The 17,509-nt window shown below is 41.6% G+C and overlaps 2 protein-coding genes across 4 annotated transcripts in view; one reads left to right on the top strand and one right to left on the bottom strand.

Annotated features, from left to right (window-relative positions):
• The window catches only part of dop1a (DOP1 leucine zipper like protein A), a 52,234-nt gene that overhangs the window by 15,977 nt on the left and 18,748 nt on the right, over positions 1 to 17,509 (top strand). Inside the window, exons 8-17 of one of the 3 annotated variants that reach the window (XM_034229408.1) lie at positions 3,262 to 3,371; positions 4,304 to 4,418; positions 5,410 to 5,530; positions 6,013 to 6,132; positions 6,309 to 6,426; positions 7,711 to 7,740; positions 8,887 to 9,150; positions 12,773 to 13,292; positions 14,182 to 14,465; positions 14,549 to 14,701. In XM_034229408.1, coding sequence (XP_034085299.1) covers positions 3,262 to 3,371; positions 4,304 to 4,418; positions 5,410 to 5,530; positions 6,013 to 6,132; positions 6,309 to 6,426; positions 7,711 to 7,740; positions 8,887 to 9,150; positions 12,773 to 13,292; positions 14,182 to 14,465; positions 14,549 to 14,701 — 1,835 coding nt within the window. The remainder of the gene's footprint in view (positions 1 to 3,261; positions 3,372 to 4,303; positions 4,419 to 5,409; positions 5,531 to 6,012; positions 6,133 to 6,308; positions 6,427 to 7,710; positions 7,741 to 8,886; positions 9,151 to 12,772; positions 13,293 to 14,181; positions 14,466 to 14,548; positions 14,702 to 17,509) is intronic. The other 2 variants (XM_034229418.1, XM_034229428.1) reach the window with 2 other exon arrangements.
• LOC117554866 (tripartite motif-containing protein 35-like) lies at positions 801 to 2,562 on the bottom strand. Its single transcript, XM_034229437.1, has 2 exons — positions 2,469 to 2,562; positions 801 to 2,361 (listed from the first exon to the last, which is right to left on the bottom strand). The coding sequence occupies exon 2, from the start codon at positions 2,037 to 2,039 to the stop codon at positions 1,284 to 1,286; it is 756 nt and encodes a 251-aa protein (XP_034085328.1). The 5' UTR covers positions 2,040 to 2,361; positions 2,469 to 2,562; the 3' UTR covers positions 801 to 1,283.

Below are 17,509 nucleotides of genomic sequence, written 5' to 3'. Positions count from 1 at the left end.
CGCTACATTTCCCGGCCCGCCGCAGTCATACAGTAGGCCTACGGAGAGCGGCGAGAAACATTTCCTCAGGCATCGAAAAGCGGAACCGAAATTCACATGTCTAAATGATGCCGTTGGAATCGAAATGTTGGAACCGGTTCCGAATCGGAACCGGTTCTCGGTACCCAACCTTACTCTTTGCACACTAACACTTCGCACTGGGATATTGAGCTAGGATCTAATGCATCAGTGTAGATCCAAACACAGATCATGAACACTGTTGGACCACAATCGTTCCTTAGGGTTTGTTTAAGCCTAATAATTTTGATAGGATTAATTCATAATATCAAGCGGAAACAATAGTCCAACACACGAAATATTTGGCTGATGCGTCCATTAAAATGCAAGAGTCTGTGGACGGACAGACGGACAGATACAGACGCACACATTCAGACAAACATCGGATGTTCTGGTTGGGATAATAAATCACTGCAATGCCTTTGCAAAACACTGAATGGGAAAATAAAGTATCAGTTGAATTCCCACCTCAACAAGTTGCGACATATTCTAAATATTAGGATTACTTCCTCTATATATTTGTATTATTTTCTCAAAATATTGGAAATCTAATTTTGAAATCTAATCTCAATCTTGAAATGTTGTGACTGTTTCTTATACTGTACGACTTTATCCTCTTTAAAATACTTCAACTTCTGTGTTATAAAAAGACTCAAATGAATACTCATGATACAAAAACTTTCAATTTTATTCTTAAAAGTAGTTTAAACAATCAAAACATAATCAGTAATGTAAGGTTACATTACATGTATTGTGAGGTCAAAAATCAAGCCATAGTAAATTATTCAACTATAGAATGTATATATTTCATGAATGAATAAATGGAAGACAAATGAATCAATGTCCTTGATAATGTAATGCATTCATGTACAAATCGTTTATTTGGATTATATTTACAATTCATTTTTTTTCTTCATATTATCACATTTTAAACACCGAAATCAGCAGCAAATATTCAGTATTAGATAATCAAGATAACCTGAGGATAGCATCAAATATTTATTTTTTTCCCCTAAAACTCCAAGAACATCATTGATATGCAGGATGGCAGGATTCGCCGAACTGCATTGTGGGAGCAAAGCGTAGCTTCTCTCGCGGTGCTCGCTGCAAAAGTAGAGCAATGTTCTACTTTTGACGCCTCGATGGAGGCATCAGCCAATCGAATCATATGCCAGTACAAGCTCTAGCCAATCAAACTGCGTGCTTGTATGTCTGGGGCGGGAGATTCATGTGATTGGTTGTTGGTCGAGTTTCAGCCCCCCCCGCCGGCAAGCGACAACGCACGCCGCCGTGTGTAGGGGCCATAACCGAGCCCCTAGGTGCAGCTGTGGATCCTCCAGCTGGAGGCGCTGCTGCACTCTTTTCACTGTTTCCTGTTGGTTCAGCAGGAATAAGACGTCTCCAGCTCTCAGCTCTTCCTCTGTGGCTTTGATTGTTTCTGTAAGAGCTTCTATGTCTCTGCTCAGGGCCGAAATCTTCCTGTCCATCATTGACATCTTCTGTACCTTTTCAATCTTCAGAGCACCCAGCCTAGCCTTTTCCTCCTCTTGTAGAAACGTGTGAAGCTTCTTAAACTGCTCCTTAATTCGCCCCTCTGTTTGTTGCACCTGGACATTAATGTGTTCTGCTGTTTGCCCAAAGTTTCCTTGAATTTGTTCAAAGAGCTTCAGTTTCTCCTGTAAGGGCTTCAGGGATTTCTGGAGCTCCTTTTTGAGGGCTTCGGCTGCTTCATTGACGGGTGTGAATCTGTGGTTGCTGTGTGTTTTTGAATCTCTGCAGATGACACACACTGGTTCCTGATGCTGCTGACAGAAAAGTGTCAGTTTCTCAGAGTGCAGACTGCAGAGAGCTTCTGAGGTTATTTTCTGCAATACGAAGGCCTCACACAGATTCTGTAATGCCAGGTTACATGGTGGATCACATGTCGGGGATATTTTATTACAGCACGGACACATGCTAATTAGTTGCCCCCCCCCCACCATGTCTGCAGACAGTCTTTACAGAAGCTGTGGCTACATGACAACACAACAGGCTGCTTAAAGATGTCCTTACAGACAAGACAGATGAGTTCCTTGTCAGATTGAAAAAAACATCTGTGAATTACAAAACAGACAGTGGGTCAGTTGTACTTCCTTATGAAGTCCTTTTTATAATGTGAAATCAGCAGCAGTTTGGGGAAGTACTCGTATAAAGGAGATGTGGGCTCCGGGGGTCAGGTTGTTAGCGCACGAGATGCGTATGTGTCCCGATGTAAGAACAGGGAATCAGACTTTGCCAGTGATGTTGATTTGTTTAGGGTGTGGTCTGTAACAATAAAGCAAACCATGGAAATATCATTAATAGCACAAACAATGGAAAAGCTACAAAATAATCTTCTTCTGTTTGAGGTTTATAAATATGAATACACTCACCGGTATGCCTTTACACACAGCTGTAAACAAAGGCAAAAGAAACAGGAGGAGAAAAAACAAGTCCTCTTTAAATATCTCAAAAACTAAAGTAAACCATTGACCACCCAGAGAAGGCGGAGCATATTTCCACCAGACTAAAGAAAACGTCATTATTGTGAAATGAGGAACACGGATTGCAAGGTGGGTATTTTACTTTTCTGATTTCCACATTCTCTCATACCACCACATACACAAGATGCAGGCTACAGTTATCCTGACTGCTCTGTCTGAGCCCAACCCCTGCCTCCCCCCCCCCTGAAGCCCACACAGGTGCCCGAAAATAAACATTATCAACACTCTCATTTAAATCTATGTAGCTCTCTACACAATTAAAAATTATCCTGCGGGCCGAAATTAAATCCACCAAGGGCCTGATTTGGCGCCCGGGCCTTGAGTTTGACATATGTGATTTACATGGACAGCTGTGGGAACCCTGGTGTACAAACCTTTACACACCCATTGCTCTGTTTTGTGATTTGCTCCGGCACTACGTTTTGAATGCTGTGTTCCAGTTGTATTTGTCTTTTGTGAAACACACGTTAGGCTCATATCTGCTGTAGTCTCACTTTATTTTCTCTTGTTTGCAACTCGCTGCCGATGAACTTGCTGGTAAGTGTCTGCATGCCTAAGGATGGAAGCTGAACGCATCAAGCTTATGTTATTTTTAATAATAATAATAATAATTTATGTTTGATTTGTACTGTACGTCTAAAGGTTTGTGCCATTATAACATTTATGTCTTTGTTTATTGAAGGCTTTGAAAACAACGGTGTGAGAACAGGCCCCCGCAGCACTCGGCAGAGCAACCCAGAGGAGCACGCCAGCCAATACTTCAACTCCTTCTCTAAAGACATGCTGGTCCAGGTGAGGTCCTAAGCCATTTGCAAAGACAAAATGGAATATGGTGTCTTATGTTTAAAAGTAGCTTCCAAATAAGTTTATGTTTTGTCTTGAATTTTGCTGATCTGGTTTCCTTTCACACAAGTTTTCTCTTAAAGAGGCCCAATTAAGCTTTTTGGGGTCTTCCCTGTAGTATGTTATATAGGTTTTTGTGCACGTCAATGGTCTGCAAAGGCTAAAATCTCAAGTTCCCTCCAGAGGGAGTTTCTCTCCCACACACTCCTGCCTTAAATACCGCACTTGGACTCCTTTTATCACTTCCGTAACATTGTGACATATCTACTGTATGTAGCACTCGCTTTTCGCTTGGCTAGCACTCTAACACATTGAACGTGATAGGCTAAGGGGTGGGACATCTCTAAGCGGTCAACTAATCAGAGCAGACTGGGATCTGGTTTCAGACAGAGGGTATGAGCATGTAAACATGTCATAGAGGCATTCAATTGCAGAATAGGGCCCCTTTAATACTTTTCATCCCACAACCCACATCCTCTTGGCATGTAATGAGCTCTGGTACTCCAGGGGTTGGAACAGGCGTCAAACAGAGCGACCATGAGGGGAACTTTGGTTATTGAAAGGGATTTTTTGTTTTTGTTTTATATTTATGCTTTCTTGCCATCTGCTCTGAGGTAGTTTTTGGAGCACCCTCCATTGGGAGAAGGTTGGTACTACAGAGACAATCTGTTCCTGGCTTTACACCATTATGGGGCAGACGAAGCGTGAAACACACACACACAAATAAAAGGGGGTTCAATGCAAATATGGAATTGGCTTGTTTAAAAGAAAAAAAGATTTAAAAAAAACATGTCCCCTCTGCTGCGTCAAAAAAGGCTTCAGAGGTGTTTTTATATTTTACTGAAATAAAAGTGTGTATATGTGCGTTTGTGTGTTTTCAGGCGATGGTTGGGATCTTGCAGGGCAAGGCCCGAGGCGGGGAGGAAGAGAGCGTCCTCATGCACGACCTCAAGCCATTTCGCATCCTCATCAGTCTGCTGGACAAACCGGAACTTGGTAACCAGTCTCTGAATGTGTAGACACCAACAGTCTAGTTAGTGTTAATGCGTATATAATAGGGATGTAACGATATATCGAATATCGCGATATTGCGGTAAATAAATGTCTCAATACCGTCATGAGACTGACTAAATCTACCGCGATTTTTTTGAATTTTTGAAAAATATTTTTTTATTTATTTATTTTTTATATAAAACCTTTTATTCAGCCAGATGGTCCCATTAAGATAATCGATCTCTTTTTCAAGGAAGACCTGTCCAACATGGCAGAAAGTAGGTTACAACATGAACATAAAACAACAGATAACACAAAAGGACTGGCTACATGTACATACCTAGAGACATTGACAAGTACCAACAGTATATTTATATCTCGCCCTGTCAATAAGCCTCACCTTCTTGGCAAAAACGGCATTGTTTTTGAAGTGGTGGAGAGACAATGCACAGTTTTACCCACTGCTGTCACCCATGGCCAAAGCATATCTATCTGTCCCAGCAACATCAGTACCAAGCAAGAGAGTTTTTTCCACAGCAGGGGATATTGTAAACGCCCAAACCTCCCAGCTTCTACCTGGAAATGTGGACATGCTCATATTCCTAAAAGATAACCTTGATGATGCTGAGTGAGTGAGTTAGAGTTGAGTTACTTGAAAAACTAAAGTGAAACTTGATTTATTCTATTGCAGGGTCTGATTATTATATTGTTGACACTTTAAAATACTAGTATCTTACTAAAATGCTGTACAAATCAGATTTATTATTTAATAAAGAAAAAAATATTCAAGTAAAAAAAAGAAGAAAATTCACTTTTTTTTCCCTTAATTTTTCAATATCGCGATAAATATCGTACCGTGGACTTTTTATCGCGATATTATCGTACCGTGAGTTTTTGGTATCATTATATCCCTAGTATATAATGATGCATGTACCGCAAGCAGCCTCACATAAGGTTATATAACCACTCTGTACATCATCTCTCATGTCTCCAGGTCCAGCAATCCTAGAGGATGTTCTGATCGAGGTGTTTCGGACTCTGCACACACAGTGCCGGACAGAGCTGGACCTCCAGAGCCAGAGTTCATTCAGTAAAGACCAAACACACCTCAGCAGGTCTGTGTCTCTTACGCAAAAGTTAAATGGACCCCATGCTAAAAGTTAGGCTGTAGAATCATCTGAGAATAACATAGGTAGAATTGGATTTGGTAAAGCAATTAACATTTCATAATTACAATTACATTAGAACATTGTAACACAAAGAAAATGGTCTAGTAAAAATAAATGGATGTTACAGCAAACAGAAAAAATCGGTAAATATAATAAGAACCATATAATTCAGAAAATCAGTGTCAACAGTTTATCTACAATAAATGACATAAAAAAGAATGAGTTACAAACAAATTACACAGGTACCATCTTCACATGTTCAAAATAAAATAGTTTATTTCTATATACATTTATTTTTAAGACAAACCGATCTGTCATATGACAGTGGACCCTTATATCCTAAAAAGGCATGTATAGGAGTGTACAGATGTTGTAAATGAAAGCATGCTAATTGTGCAACATTGATGCTCATTTCTCCTGTTTCTTAGTAAACTACGGGAGAACAAGAAGACGGCAGAAGTGATCAAAACAGCCAATCTCCTGTTCAACTCGTTTGAGCCGTACTACATGTGGGACTACATCGCTCGATGGTTTGAGGAGGGCTGCAGGTTTGTTTGTGTCAAGTTCTTACTTTATACACACAACTACTATTGGATAAAGTGTGCCAAGATGCCTTTCCCACTGCCACCACACCCACACCAGAACTCAAAGTCAAATTGTCTGAAGTTAACTGCTAACTGCCTACTGTAACTCCAAATAATGTCTCTTGTTGTAACTGTTGCAGGAGGACATTGAACAGCAGCACACATGCACCACGGCATGCTGGGAGCTTTTATCCTGCAGAGCTCTCATTGGTGGAGTTCTGTCAGCTGGTCGATTTCCTGCTGGACATTGTTTCCTTGGTGAGACTCTTCTTTCCATCCTTCTTTATTCCTTCCTTTCTTTCTATCTTTCTTCCTTACGCAGCGTCCACATGGTGGCGTGCGTTGAAGCTTGCCGGCGGGCATGTCTGAAGCTTGACCAACAACCAATCACATGAATCTCCCGCCCCGGACACACAAGCACGTGGTTTGATTGGCTAGAGCTTGTACTGGCATATGATTAGATTGGCTTCCGTCGAAGCTTCAAAAGTTGAACATTGCTCAACTTTTGAAGCGAGCAACGCGTAGCGACGGAACCACAATGCAGTTCGGCAAAGCGTGACGTCACCCCATTCAAAGTGAATGGGCAGAAGCGTTGAAGCTTCAACGCACGCCGCCATGTGGACGGGCCGTAAGTCTACTTCTATCTTTCTCTTTTTCTCTCGATCTATCCTTCTTTATTCCTTCCTTTCTTTCTATCTTTCTTTTGTTATTTCTTCCTTTCTTTCCTTCTGTCTTCCTTCACTTCTCTCTTTGTCTTTTGTTGTCTTTCTCTCCTTCTGTCTTCTTTTTATTTCTATTGTCCATGTTCTCTTACCTTACCCTTTCTTGCATTACTCCACTATGATTTTCTTTTAGTATTAAACTGTTATCCCTATTTCTTACTCATTCTCTTTACCTTCAGACGTTCATGCTGTTGCTGTTTCAGCTCATTTCTCTTCATATTGTTTGCATTATTCGCTCTTTCTCTCTTGTATTTGATGTTTTCCTTTGTAGAATACATTTTTGTATTCCTCATTGTTTTGTATCTCTCGCATTCTTTCTCTTCCCCCGTCTCCTCCTGCCCCTGCTCGGGCTTCACATTCACACACCTCCTTTGTAAAATCCATTATGTTCCCTATTAACTCTTATCATAACCATCTGCAATTATGCCTCCATGTTGTCAGATGTATTGAGTCCCGTTATGAGATGTTAACACCCCCCGCATAGGGGTGTGTGTGTCCTTCCTCCTCTCTCTTCTATGTTTCTGTGTTTGTGTGAAATCTCTACACATGTACAAAAATACCTGTGTTCCCTGCCAACATATTGTTTGCATCCTCATAGAAATAAGCTTGTCTCTAAAGTATTTCCAATCTGAATAGGTTGGAAATCGACCACTCTTTTATTATTACCCTGTTTAAATGCTCGATGCGTGTGTTTTTGACAGAGCGAGAGAAAAAGAGAGTTCTGTGAGTTTGTGAGTGAAGGGAAATGTGTGTGTGTGTTGTGTGGCCTGTGCTCTGCTTGCTCTTGTCTGTTCAAACTATCTGCTCTTTCTCCTTGAAGCCTACTAGAAGCATGAGGGTAATCTGCCAGGTAAAGTACTGCTCTTTCCTGCTTTTTCACCTCACCCTGCTTCACTGAGGCTACGATAACATTTCTGCAACATCCTGCCAACATCCCTCTCAAGCCTTCTCTGATCCTGCACCTGCTTTGAGCGATCATTTCACAACGTCATGCTTTAATGTTTTAAAATGATCCAGAGGAAGAAGTGGGATTCTAACAGTCATTACATTTGGGGACAAAACCCCCCCGGCTGTTTGGTGTGGATCTTGTGAAAATGAAATCTCCGCCCAGTGTGTGTGTGTACTTTATGTTCAAGCATGCATGCAGTTATATGCTATTGCAATGCTCACATATTTGTAAGAAATATGACTGTTCTAATTTACTTCATGGTGTAATGCTCATTTTATAATTTGTTTGTTATTGTTTTGCTCTTTTCTTCATAAAAATGTCATTTGCTTGTTGAGTCAAAATGTTTCAACATTTAAAAAAAGAAAAAACTAACATGAAAGAAAGATCACCACGCTCTAAGGGTAAAAGTAGGGACTGACCATTGAGGTCAATATAATGTAAGTAAGTCCAATATCTCCAATGATAAAGGCATAATTAAATACTTTAAATACTTTTCAGCCAATGTCTAAAATGGGTTTAACGGGTTATTACAAGGTAACATGGGTGTAATATAGGTCAAATAACAGTCTTAAATGGGTGTAATAGGGGTGTATTCATATGTAAAATAAGGGTAAAAACTGTGTAATGTGGGTTAAATGTAGAAAACAGCAATCAGTTAACGTTCAAAAAATATTTATATATGATTGTCCATTTAAGGTTTAAAAATAGAAAAAAAGACGAGAGATGCCTTTTGGATAAATATCGTATAACAGCCGCTATGTTGCACCTTAACTACCTTAGACCTTTTAGATATTTATACTTTGAGACTCAAACCGAGTAACAGATAGTATTTTGTTCTCATATTTCAGTATCTTAAGATGTAACTACTGACCTGTTATTTGTTGTTCATATTTCCTCTGAAAACCAAAGGTAAAACCGATTTTTGAAACTTTTTTAAATAAAAGTGATAATAACATGATATCAGGTTCACCACCTTCCAGATTCCAGTGATGGCACCTCCCTTCACCTCAAAGTCTCACTTGGCTCGTGTTTTTCCAACGTCTCCAGGAGACCTACATCGAGATCCAGACGGAGCACCTTCCTCAGCTGCTGCTGCGCATGGTGGCGGCGCTGACCTGTCACCTGCAGGCTCTCGGCCTCGGGGAGCTCACCCACTGCCTTTGCCTCTGCTCAAAGATCCTCAGCAAGGTGCAGCCCCCCCTGGTGTCCCCCCTGGCCCTGCCATCGGGCCCCCAGGCACAGGGCCGCTCCAACTCCAACGGCAATCGCTCTGACTCAAAGGAGAAGAGCAGGGACAAGGAGGACAAACGGGTGAGGAAACTGTATAAAGTAACATGGGATTCAAATGGACATCTTTAGTTATTTCATTAACAAACATTTATTATTAGTATTTCTTTTGTTTATTTAGGTCCATGTCCACGTCAGGACATGTCCTGATTTGTTAAAGACACGTTTATGGTCAAAAGGCAATGCTCTTATTACCAGAGATGGAGGAAGAACTCAAAACTTTAAAAGTAAAAGTAAAAGTACAAAAGTATTTCCATCAAAATATACTTAAAGTAATATATATAATATTACTGAATTATATCCATTAATGTGTATATCATTTCATATTTCTAAATTAGTAAAGGTGGAGCTAACTTGAATTACATCTATACGGCCAGGTATTTCAATCCAAAATAATACATCATAAGTCATTGGGTGATTTATATTTCTTATATTAACATGAAGCTGCAAAGTAACTAATAAATGAAACTATTGCATTAAGTAGAGTAAAAACTACAACTTTTGCCTACAAACTTCAGTGGGAGTAAAAGTATAGAGTAACATAAAAAGTAAATAACCGAGTAAAGTACAAGTAGCTCAGAATTGAACTTAAGTGCAGTACTTGTGTATATATACTTAGTTACTTTCCAACTCTGCTTATTACCAAGGTTTGATACAGAAATCAAATTAGATATTCATTCTAACATGACTATGCTAGTGAAATGAAGCCATTTGAAAGAGTGCTGCGGAGGTAGAAAGGGTTACATTTCACATTTGTTCTGCTACTTTTAACACAATAGGCTCAGCAATGTGTTTACTTAAGTGGACAGTTAGAAATGTATTGTTCCAACCATCAAAACAAAGGTGATGCCAGGGCAATGCCAATCTCTGAGTTTGAAAAACCCAGCTGGCAGGGTCTCTGATCTTTATAAATATTTTTGATGGAGGCATAGGCTCTTTTGCTGCCCCAGTCAGAGCAAGTCCAAGTTTGACCCACTTAACCCACTTCCCTTTACAAGTTACTGCCCAAAAATCCCTCAGTCTAGGCTCTGATGGTGTCCCTGAGCAGGGCCCATGCCTGCCATCCTCCTGCCCTGCGCTGCGGCTGGCTGGGTGGTCCCATGCCTGGCCCTGCCGTCCTACACTCCCTCGACAGAAGGCATTTGAAGACTTGTTCAGAGCAAATGCTTCGCTTGGCCGTCCTGTTGCTCCTGGTCCCTGTCCGGCAGCCTGGTTGTTTAAGTGTTTGAGAGCTCAGTGATGCATTATCAAAAGTTCAGTCAAACAGTCCCATGCCCGGAGAGGGAGAGAGTGGATAGATTGAGGTAGGCCCGGGAGAGGCAGAAGAGAGGACAAGTAGAAAGACAGAAGATGGTTCCCCAACAGCTGAGCCTTCTCTCTCTGTGGAAGAAGAGTAGACTAGCCTGCCGTGCCTCCTGGGTCAGCCCTATCCATCAGAGTGGAAACATTACACATACATCCACTGAATGCCTCATAGTAACCAACCCCAACCCCCGCTACCCTCAGGGACATATAGAGAACATGCTGTCTAATGTGCCATCTGAGTCTAGGCTCCAGGATGAGCATGCTGCCTCAATCAGGAAGCCCTCAGGCTCCCAAAGGCTGACTGTTACAACAACTGTAAGAGCGTCCGTCTCTGTGTCTGCAGCATGATGCCTGGCGACACACGTCCCTCAGGTCAAACCCAACAGCTGTGTGTAGTACAGCCTCAATGTATAATGACCAGCGTACAGATCACTCAACAGCACAGTGAGGAGGTTAGACCTCCACTATTCAAACTCCTAATTATTTACTGAACCATAAACTCAATATATTGCACATTTTCACTGAATAAATTACGGATATGAGGTATGAATTAAGTCTTCTACTAAGGCAGGGGTGCCCAATACGTCGATCGCAAAGGTAGTGGGGGTAGATTGCATGGCATTGAAAAAAAATAAAAATGAAAAAAAGTTAGCCTATCATCCATCCTTACAATGGCATTTGCCACTTGATTGACGTACAGGTAAGCCAGTCTGACATCTCATCTTTTCTAACACGCGGTCAACCACGCAGCTGCAAATCACCGGCGAGCTGATTACCTAGTTAGCCTTCCAATTTATACAATTCTACTCAGTGCTTGAATTGGAATAAAAAAGGTGCCAGTACTCTAAATCAGCAACTGTTTCAAGTCAATTTATTTATACAGCTCAAAGTCATAGTATATCCTATGATGCTGGTGGGTTTTTCTCTTTACTGTATATTTTAGAAAGGCTCACTGTACTTAAACAAAATGACTCAGGGTGCATCTGAGATTAGAGGGGGTGCAGGGGTAAAGTGCTATTTTTATAAGTGGGGAGTGGACCTGACACAAGATTTATTTTAAATGTTGAAGTTGAAAGCATCAATCTGGTGCACTTTGAGAGCAAAATGAAGAGATCTGTGGATACATCGCTCAACACCCATATGAAACAGAACTGTAAACAGATTTACTTTTTCTTTATGGATATTTTACAAATCACTCTCCTTTTAAACTCTATTCTTGTTTTACTGTCATATAGTATTTCATTTTTAGTGAGTTACTCAGATGAGTACCAGGAGACAGCGTTTGGTACTCTGGTTCAATTGTGGTGAAGGCATCTGAGTTAGATGTATTTGAACCGAAATGTCTACAGGCATAGCAGAAGATGGCATCTTTTTTACAGGAAATTCCAGCCAATCTCTGTTTTTAAACCATGAGCTGCAAAATGAGCGCCTTGCCCCACTGTACAGGCGGGTTGGGAACTTGTTTGAATATACCTGGGCAGGCTCTGTTTTGCCGAGGTCCTCTGGCACTTGCGGGCCGCCGAGGGGTGGCGGTGTTTGGGGCGACGAAGACTGCTGCTCCGGGGGCGAGGCGGGCAAAGCGGCGGCGGCACCCCATGACGCATCTACTGAGTACTGAGTACCGCCGTAGCGGCACCGTGCCGGTACTCAGTAAGAACGGTACCAGATGGGTAAAAATTAGAAGTACTGCGTACCGGTGAGTACCGGCCCAAATCAAGCACTGATTCTACTAAAGAAAGGGTATACAATTGACGTAATGACCAACAATGTACTGAGTTGTATTGTGCCATACGGGTGGTTTATGCAGTTATGCAAGGTATACCAACATAAGGTAGGCTATACTCAGTATAGGCTATATATAAATAAATATATGTTTATCATTTTTAATGTAGGTAGATCATTTTGACTTGGTCATTTTAAAAGTAGCTCCCAAGCTGAAAAGGTGTGGGCACCCCTGTACTAAGGTATCTCTTAATTATGTTTCTAGATTATGCAGGGCAACATGTGTTTTTGACAGAATTATATACCCAACTAATTTGATATTCAATACATTGTAATGTATTGAATGATTAGCTGGGTGCATAAATCCTTTTAATTCAATATTGCCTTAAAGCATTCCTCCAAATGGTCAAGGATGCTATAGCCAGCGTGCTCACTTGAATGACTTACAGCAACACCTTTGATTTTCATCCTACGACAAGTCAAAACCCTTTCTCAAACTTCTATTCTGAGCTGTGTGAGCTCTTCCTGCTCTGCTGCTAGTGCACTGATCAATACACAGTCTTTCTCCATCACTCTTTGCTGAACGTGCTTCATCATGTATTCTCCTCTACCCCTGTAGGCTCTCCCTGCTACTCTGGAGCAACATGGCAGCGGGGAGGTGTTTGAGGAGGGGGAGCACGCTCCCAGCAGTCGCTCCTCAGAGAGTGGCTTCACAGACTTCGTGCAGTATCAGGGAGACGCCCCCGAAGACCCAGAAGGAACCCCTCAGCCCCAACCAGCACTCAGAACGGGCCGTCGCTCCTCAGGCCCGTCTCAAACCAAACCTCTGGACAAACCAGTGATGCAGTGCTGCCTGGAGCACTTCCAGCAGTTCCTATCCCGCCTCATCACCTTGTACATCACCCCTGGTCAGGGGGACCGGGCTGAGGGAAGCGTGGTTGTGCAGTCGGGGCCTGTGGTTTCAAATGTATCCCAGCACAGTGATCATGTGGAGTCCTGCCCAGAATCAGCGTTGGTCCAGAGGGAGTGTGTCGCTGCCTTCACTGCTGCCTGCCAGCTCTTTCTAGAATGCTCCAGTTTCCCAGTCTACATCGCAGAGGGCAACCTCAAGTCTTCACCCACACAGGAAGAGCAGATTGGTAAGGGCAAAAAACACCCTCTTTGATCAAAATTAGAGTTGCCTTTATCATTTTTTAGGTTACTGTACACTGTTGGAGGAGCCTGTGACCTAAGATTTTCATCGTCATAACTACACTGTAGCTATGTACGTATGACTAATAAAAGCCTTGAACCTTGAACCTTATAAACTATTGCCATGGTTTTTTGCCATCTTCCTTACACAATGAAATTAGTGAGTAAAAGACAAATATGTTGGATTTTCTGGGTTTTGTTAACTGTAAAAATGGCTTTCTTTCTAATATATGTACCTTCTGTTTTGAAACTGTATTTGCTCGTTGTTTATCGATTCGAACGATTTGAACCATGGATGTACAAAGAGAACTGCATACAGCATTCGAGGCGGGGCACCGTTCATTCCTATGAAAGTTGCCCGGTGGCCCATGAAGGCAAAATGGCCTGACAAAAGCAAAAGTACCTGTATTTTGGCCCATAGAGCATGCTCACTAGCGTTTTGCCTGAGCCCACCTCTAATTTCCCGCTCTTGGCTCAGTCAAATGAATGGAGAGGGAAAATAAATCTGGATTTGCTTTAAGCACATTTGACAACTTTTAGACCCAAATCATTAATAAGGGCTATAGAAGAGTTTATAGTTGATTTAGTCCCAAAAAATATCAGCTGATTAATCTACTGTATGGGAAAAAGTATTCTTGGGCCCAATGACTTCATGGACAGACACAAAGGTTTTAGTATCACCATTTGGCCACTACGAGAATATGCTTCAACGTCGGGTGCACTTCCTTGGGGCTTGATTTGAACAGTATAAGAGGCAGCCCTAAATCAAGCATACCCAGTTCTAAGTATTGGAGCTTTTAAATTTAAACCCTTGATGTCCCCTCTTTTTCCACACAGACAGTGAGCAGGTGCGTCCACCAGACTGGCTGCAGACCCTGATGGATGCCTGCTGCCTGGCCGGGGACTTCAGCCTGCAGGGCGTGGCCATCTCCCTGCTCATGGACCTCGTTGGGCTCACCCAGTCTGTAGCCATGGTGACTGCGGAGAGCGTGGCATCCGGTGGAAGCTCGGAGCCCGCCCAGCCCATGAGCCCCAGCCAGGGTCGAGTAGCCGTGGTCATCAGGCCTCCACTCACTCAGGGAATCTTAAAATACATCGCTGATAAAACAGTCTTCTTCAAGGTACAGTCATCTGTCAATGTCACTATTGGTGGTCTTAATCTTCTTTGATGTTCTTGAACCTGTTTCATCTTTTTTTCCCTCAGAGTGTGGCTCTGATCCTATGGGACCAGCTGAGTGAAGAAACACCTCAGCACCATCAACGCAGCGTGGAGCTCTTCTACCAGCTCCACAACCTGGTGCCTTCCTCCAGCATCTGTGAGGACGTCATCAGCCAAAAGCTCATGCACAGAGACAAGGTTTGTTCAGAAAACACTTAACATCCCGGGAAACATAAAACAATTTGTCATTTCATTTTCATATAATCGTTTATTTGAATAGGGACAATGCACATTAATGAACACTTAAGACACATAATGCTTCAAGTGTAAATATGCCGGATTTTAGCTTTGAGCTCATTTCCATCCGTAGTCCCTGACATACAACATATAAGAACATGACATTTATAAACATAGCAAAAAATAAATAAATGACATGCAGGAAGAGCAAGAGCATACACAAGTATTTACCACATGGCAGTACACTATAGCAGCAACGACATATAAAGTGCAAGAGAAGATACAAGAGCTACATAAAGTGCAAGAGGAGATACCCCTGTGTTAAAGTGCATTTAGCGGTGATTGCACGTCTGGTTGTTTCTCAACCATTCTTTGAGTTGACCTTTAAAGCTATTGAGAGTGGGACAATCCCGTAACTCAGTTTGGAGGCTATTCCAGAGTGAGCTGGCTTTAATGGAGAGTACATTTTGACCGAAAGTGGTTCGTCTACGATGGACTTCACAGTCTCCTCTGGTTTCTGACCTAGTGCAGCTTCCAGTGTGTTTTCTGTGGATGAATAACTTGTACAGCTGTTCTTTTGGTTTAAGGTTTGTGGCACAAGCAAACGACCAGTTTGTAAAACAGCATTCAATGTGGGATAGAATCATACAGTGGAGGTATGACTTTGGAGCATTGACAGTTAAAAAGGGTCTGATTTGTTTAACATTTTGCAAGTTGAATTTAATAGTATTTGATACTTTCTCGGTATGTTTCTTAAAATTCAAGTTCGAGTCCAGTATGACTCCAAGATACTTGCAGTGGGAGACTAGTTATATTTCTGCTCTGTTTAAAAATACGTTGGATCCTTCGATTTTGACTGGTTTACTGACTGACTGGTTTACTGAACATCATGGATACTGTAAGCAAATGTTGTTCAGCCAGTGTTGAACCTTGTCCAAAGCTTTTGAGAGACAAGATGTCATTATTTCAGTGTTTTTCCCGTGTACAAAGATGACCACATCATCGGCATACATTTGCACATTCAACTCAGGACATACACTAGGCAAGTCATTAATGTACAGAGAAAACAGTAATGGTCCAAGAATGGAACCTTGTGGAACCCCAACAGGGTTGACAAGGTAGGGGGATTTGGCTCCGTGAACCAAAACACACTGTTTTCTGTTCGATAAGTAGGACTTGAGCCAATGTATAGAAAAAATTGAAATAAGTCAGCTTTGTAAGGAGCACTTTGTGGTCAACGGTGTCAAATGCCTTCCTGAGATCAAGGAAGACAGCACCTACATATGGGCTCGTGTCCAACATACATTCAACCTTTTCCACAAAGACACAGTTAGCTGTCTCAGTGGAGAGGTGAGCACGGAAACCAAACTGCATTGGGTGGAGTGGAGCGAAACCTTTGTCTAAATGTTTGGTGATTAGTTTTGACACCCATTTCTGAGCTATCTTAGAGACATAGGGGAGGATGCTGATTGATCTATAATTGGACATCGTGGCCTTATCCCCAGATTTAAAGATCGGTGTCACCGTGGCCACCTTCCAGGATGATGGAACTTCCCTCGTGCTGATAGATTGATTTACTAGCATACTAATTGGTTTTATTAGACAGTCAATATGTGTTTTTATAAAGTTGGTGTCTAAATCATCTGCATCCCTAGACTTAGAACCTCTTAACCCTGAGATTATATGTTTTACCTCCACCTCTGTGATTTCCTCCAGGTCAAAAACGGGGTGTGTATCCACAGTCAGTCTAGGAGAGAGATGGCGGGAAGAGCTTTGTAATGTCCAAAGCACTAGTTAAGAAATACTCATTGAGAGAGCTGGCCAACACTGCAGGGTCTTTTATCAGGGCATCATTGATTTTTAATTCTAGAACATTATTTTCCTGTTTGGTATGTTTACCTAATAGTTTATTTAAGGTTTGCCAAACCTTTTTACCGTTACCTTTCGCACCTTCAAATATATTGATGAAAAAGTTCGCTTTGGCCTGTCTTATTGTTTGTGTTACCTTGTTACCAGCATGAGTGAATTTCTGTCTATCAGTGGATAGTCCGGATTTCAAGCTCTGCTTCAATAGTTGGTTTCTAGATTGCATTAGATTCCTGCATTGTAGATTCAGCCAGGGAAGATGATGTTCCTTCCTATCCCTAAGGCACCCTCTTCTTGAGAAGGAAGACATTGTATCATTAATTTGAGATATAAACAAATCACTGTTTTCACCAATATCTTCAGAGGAGAGTGTCCCCCCATCAATCATTTTGATTGATGATTTTTGGGGATGAAGCGAGAACCGAAGGCAGGGGTTTTAGGTGTGGCCATGAACCTTTTTATTGTGAGTTTCCTGGTAAAAAAAATAATAAGATTAACGTCGGTAAGACCAGTCAGTAAGTTTTAGGTTTTAACTATTCTGTCAGCTTTGTTTGTAAATAATAAATCTATAATAGTCTTGGAGGTTTTGGTTATATAGTCGGTTGATCCATTAGTTGTATTAAGTTGTGTTTATCCGTGATCCGTTTTAAGCTCTTTCTATTTTGTTTGTCATTCCAGTTGATATTAAAGTCTCCTAGAATAATTAACTCTTTGTTGGAGTCACAGGAATTCAGCATGAGTTTTACCTGTCATAGAAATCCACCTTAGCGGTGGGTTGTCGATACAGGCAAATCATGGTGAGGGACATTTCCTCAGAAAGTGTGATTTCCACACCAACACAATCAAACTCAATGTTAGCTGGGAGTGCAATCTCCCTACAAGTAAAGGTATTCCTCACATAAA

The sequence above is a fragment of the Gymnodraco acuticeps genome, unplaced genomic scaffold, assembly GCF_902827175.1.
Source record: "Gymnodraco acuticeps unplaced genomic scaffold, fGymAcu1.1, whole genome shotgun sequence".
Lineage (NCBI taxonomy): Eukaryota > Metazoa > Chordata > Actinopteri > Perciformes > Bathydraconidae > Gymnodraco > Gymnodraco acuticeps.
This window is presented reverse-complemented; position numbering and strand designations above follow the sequence as displayed.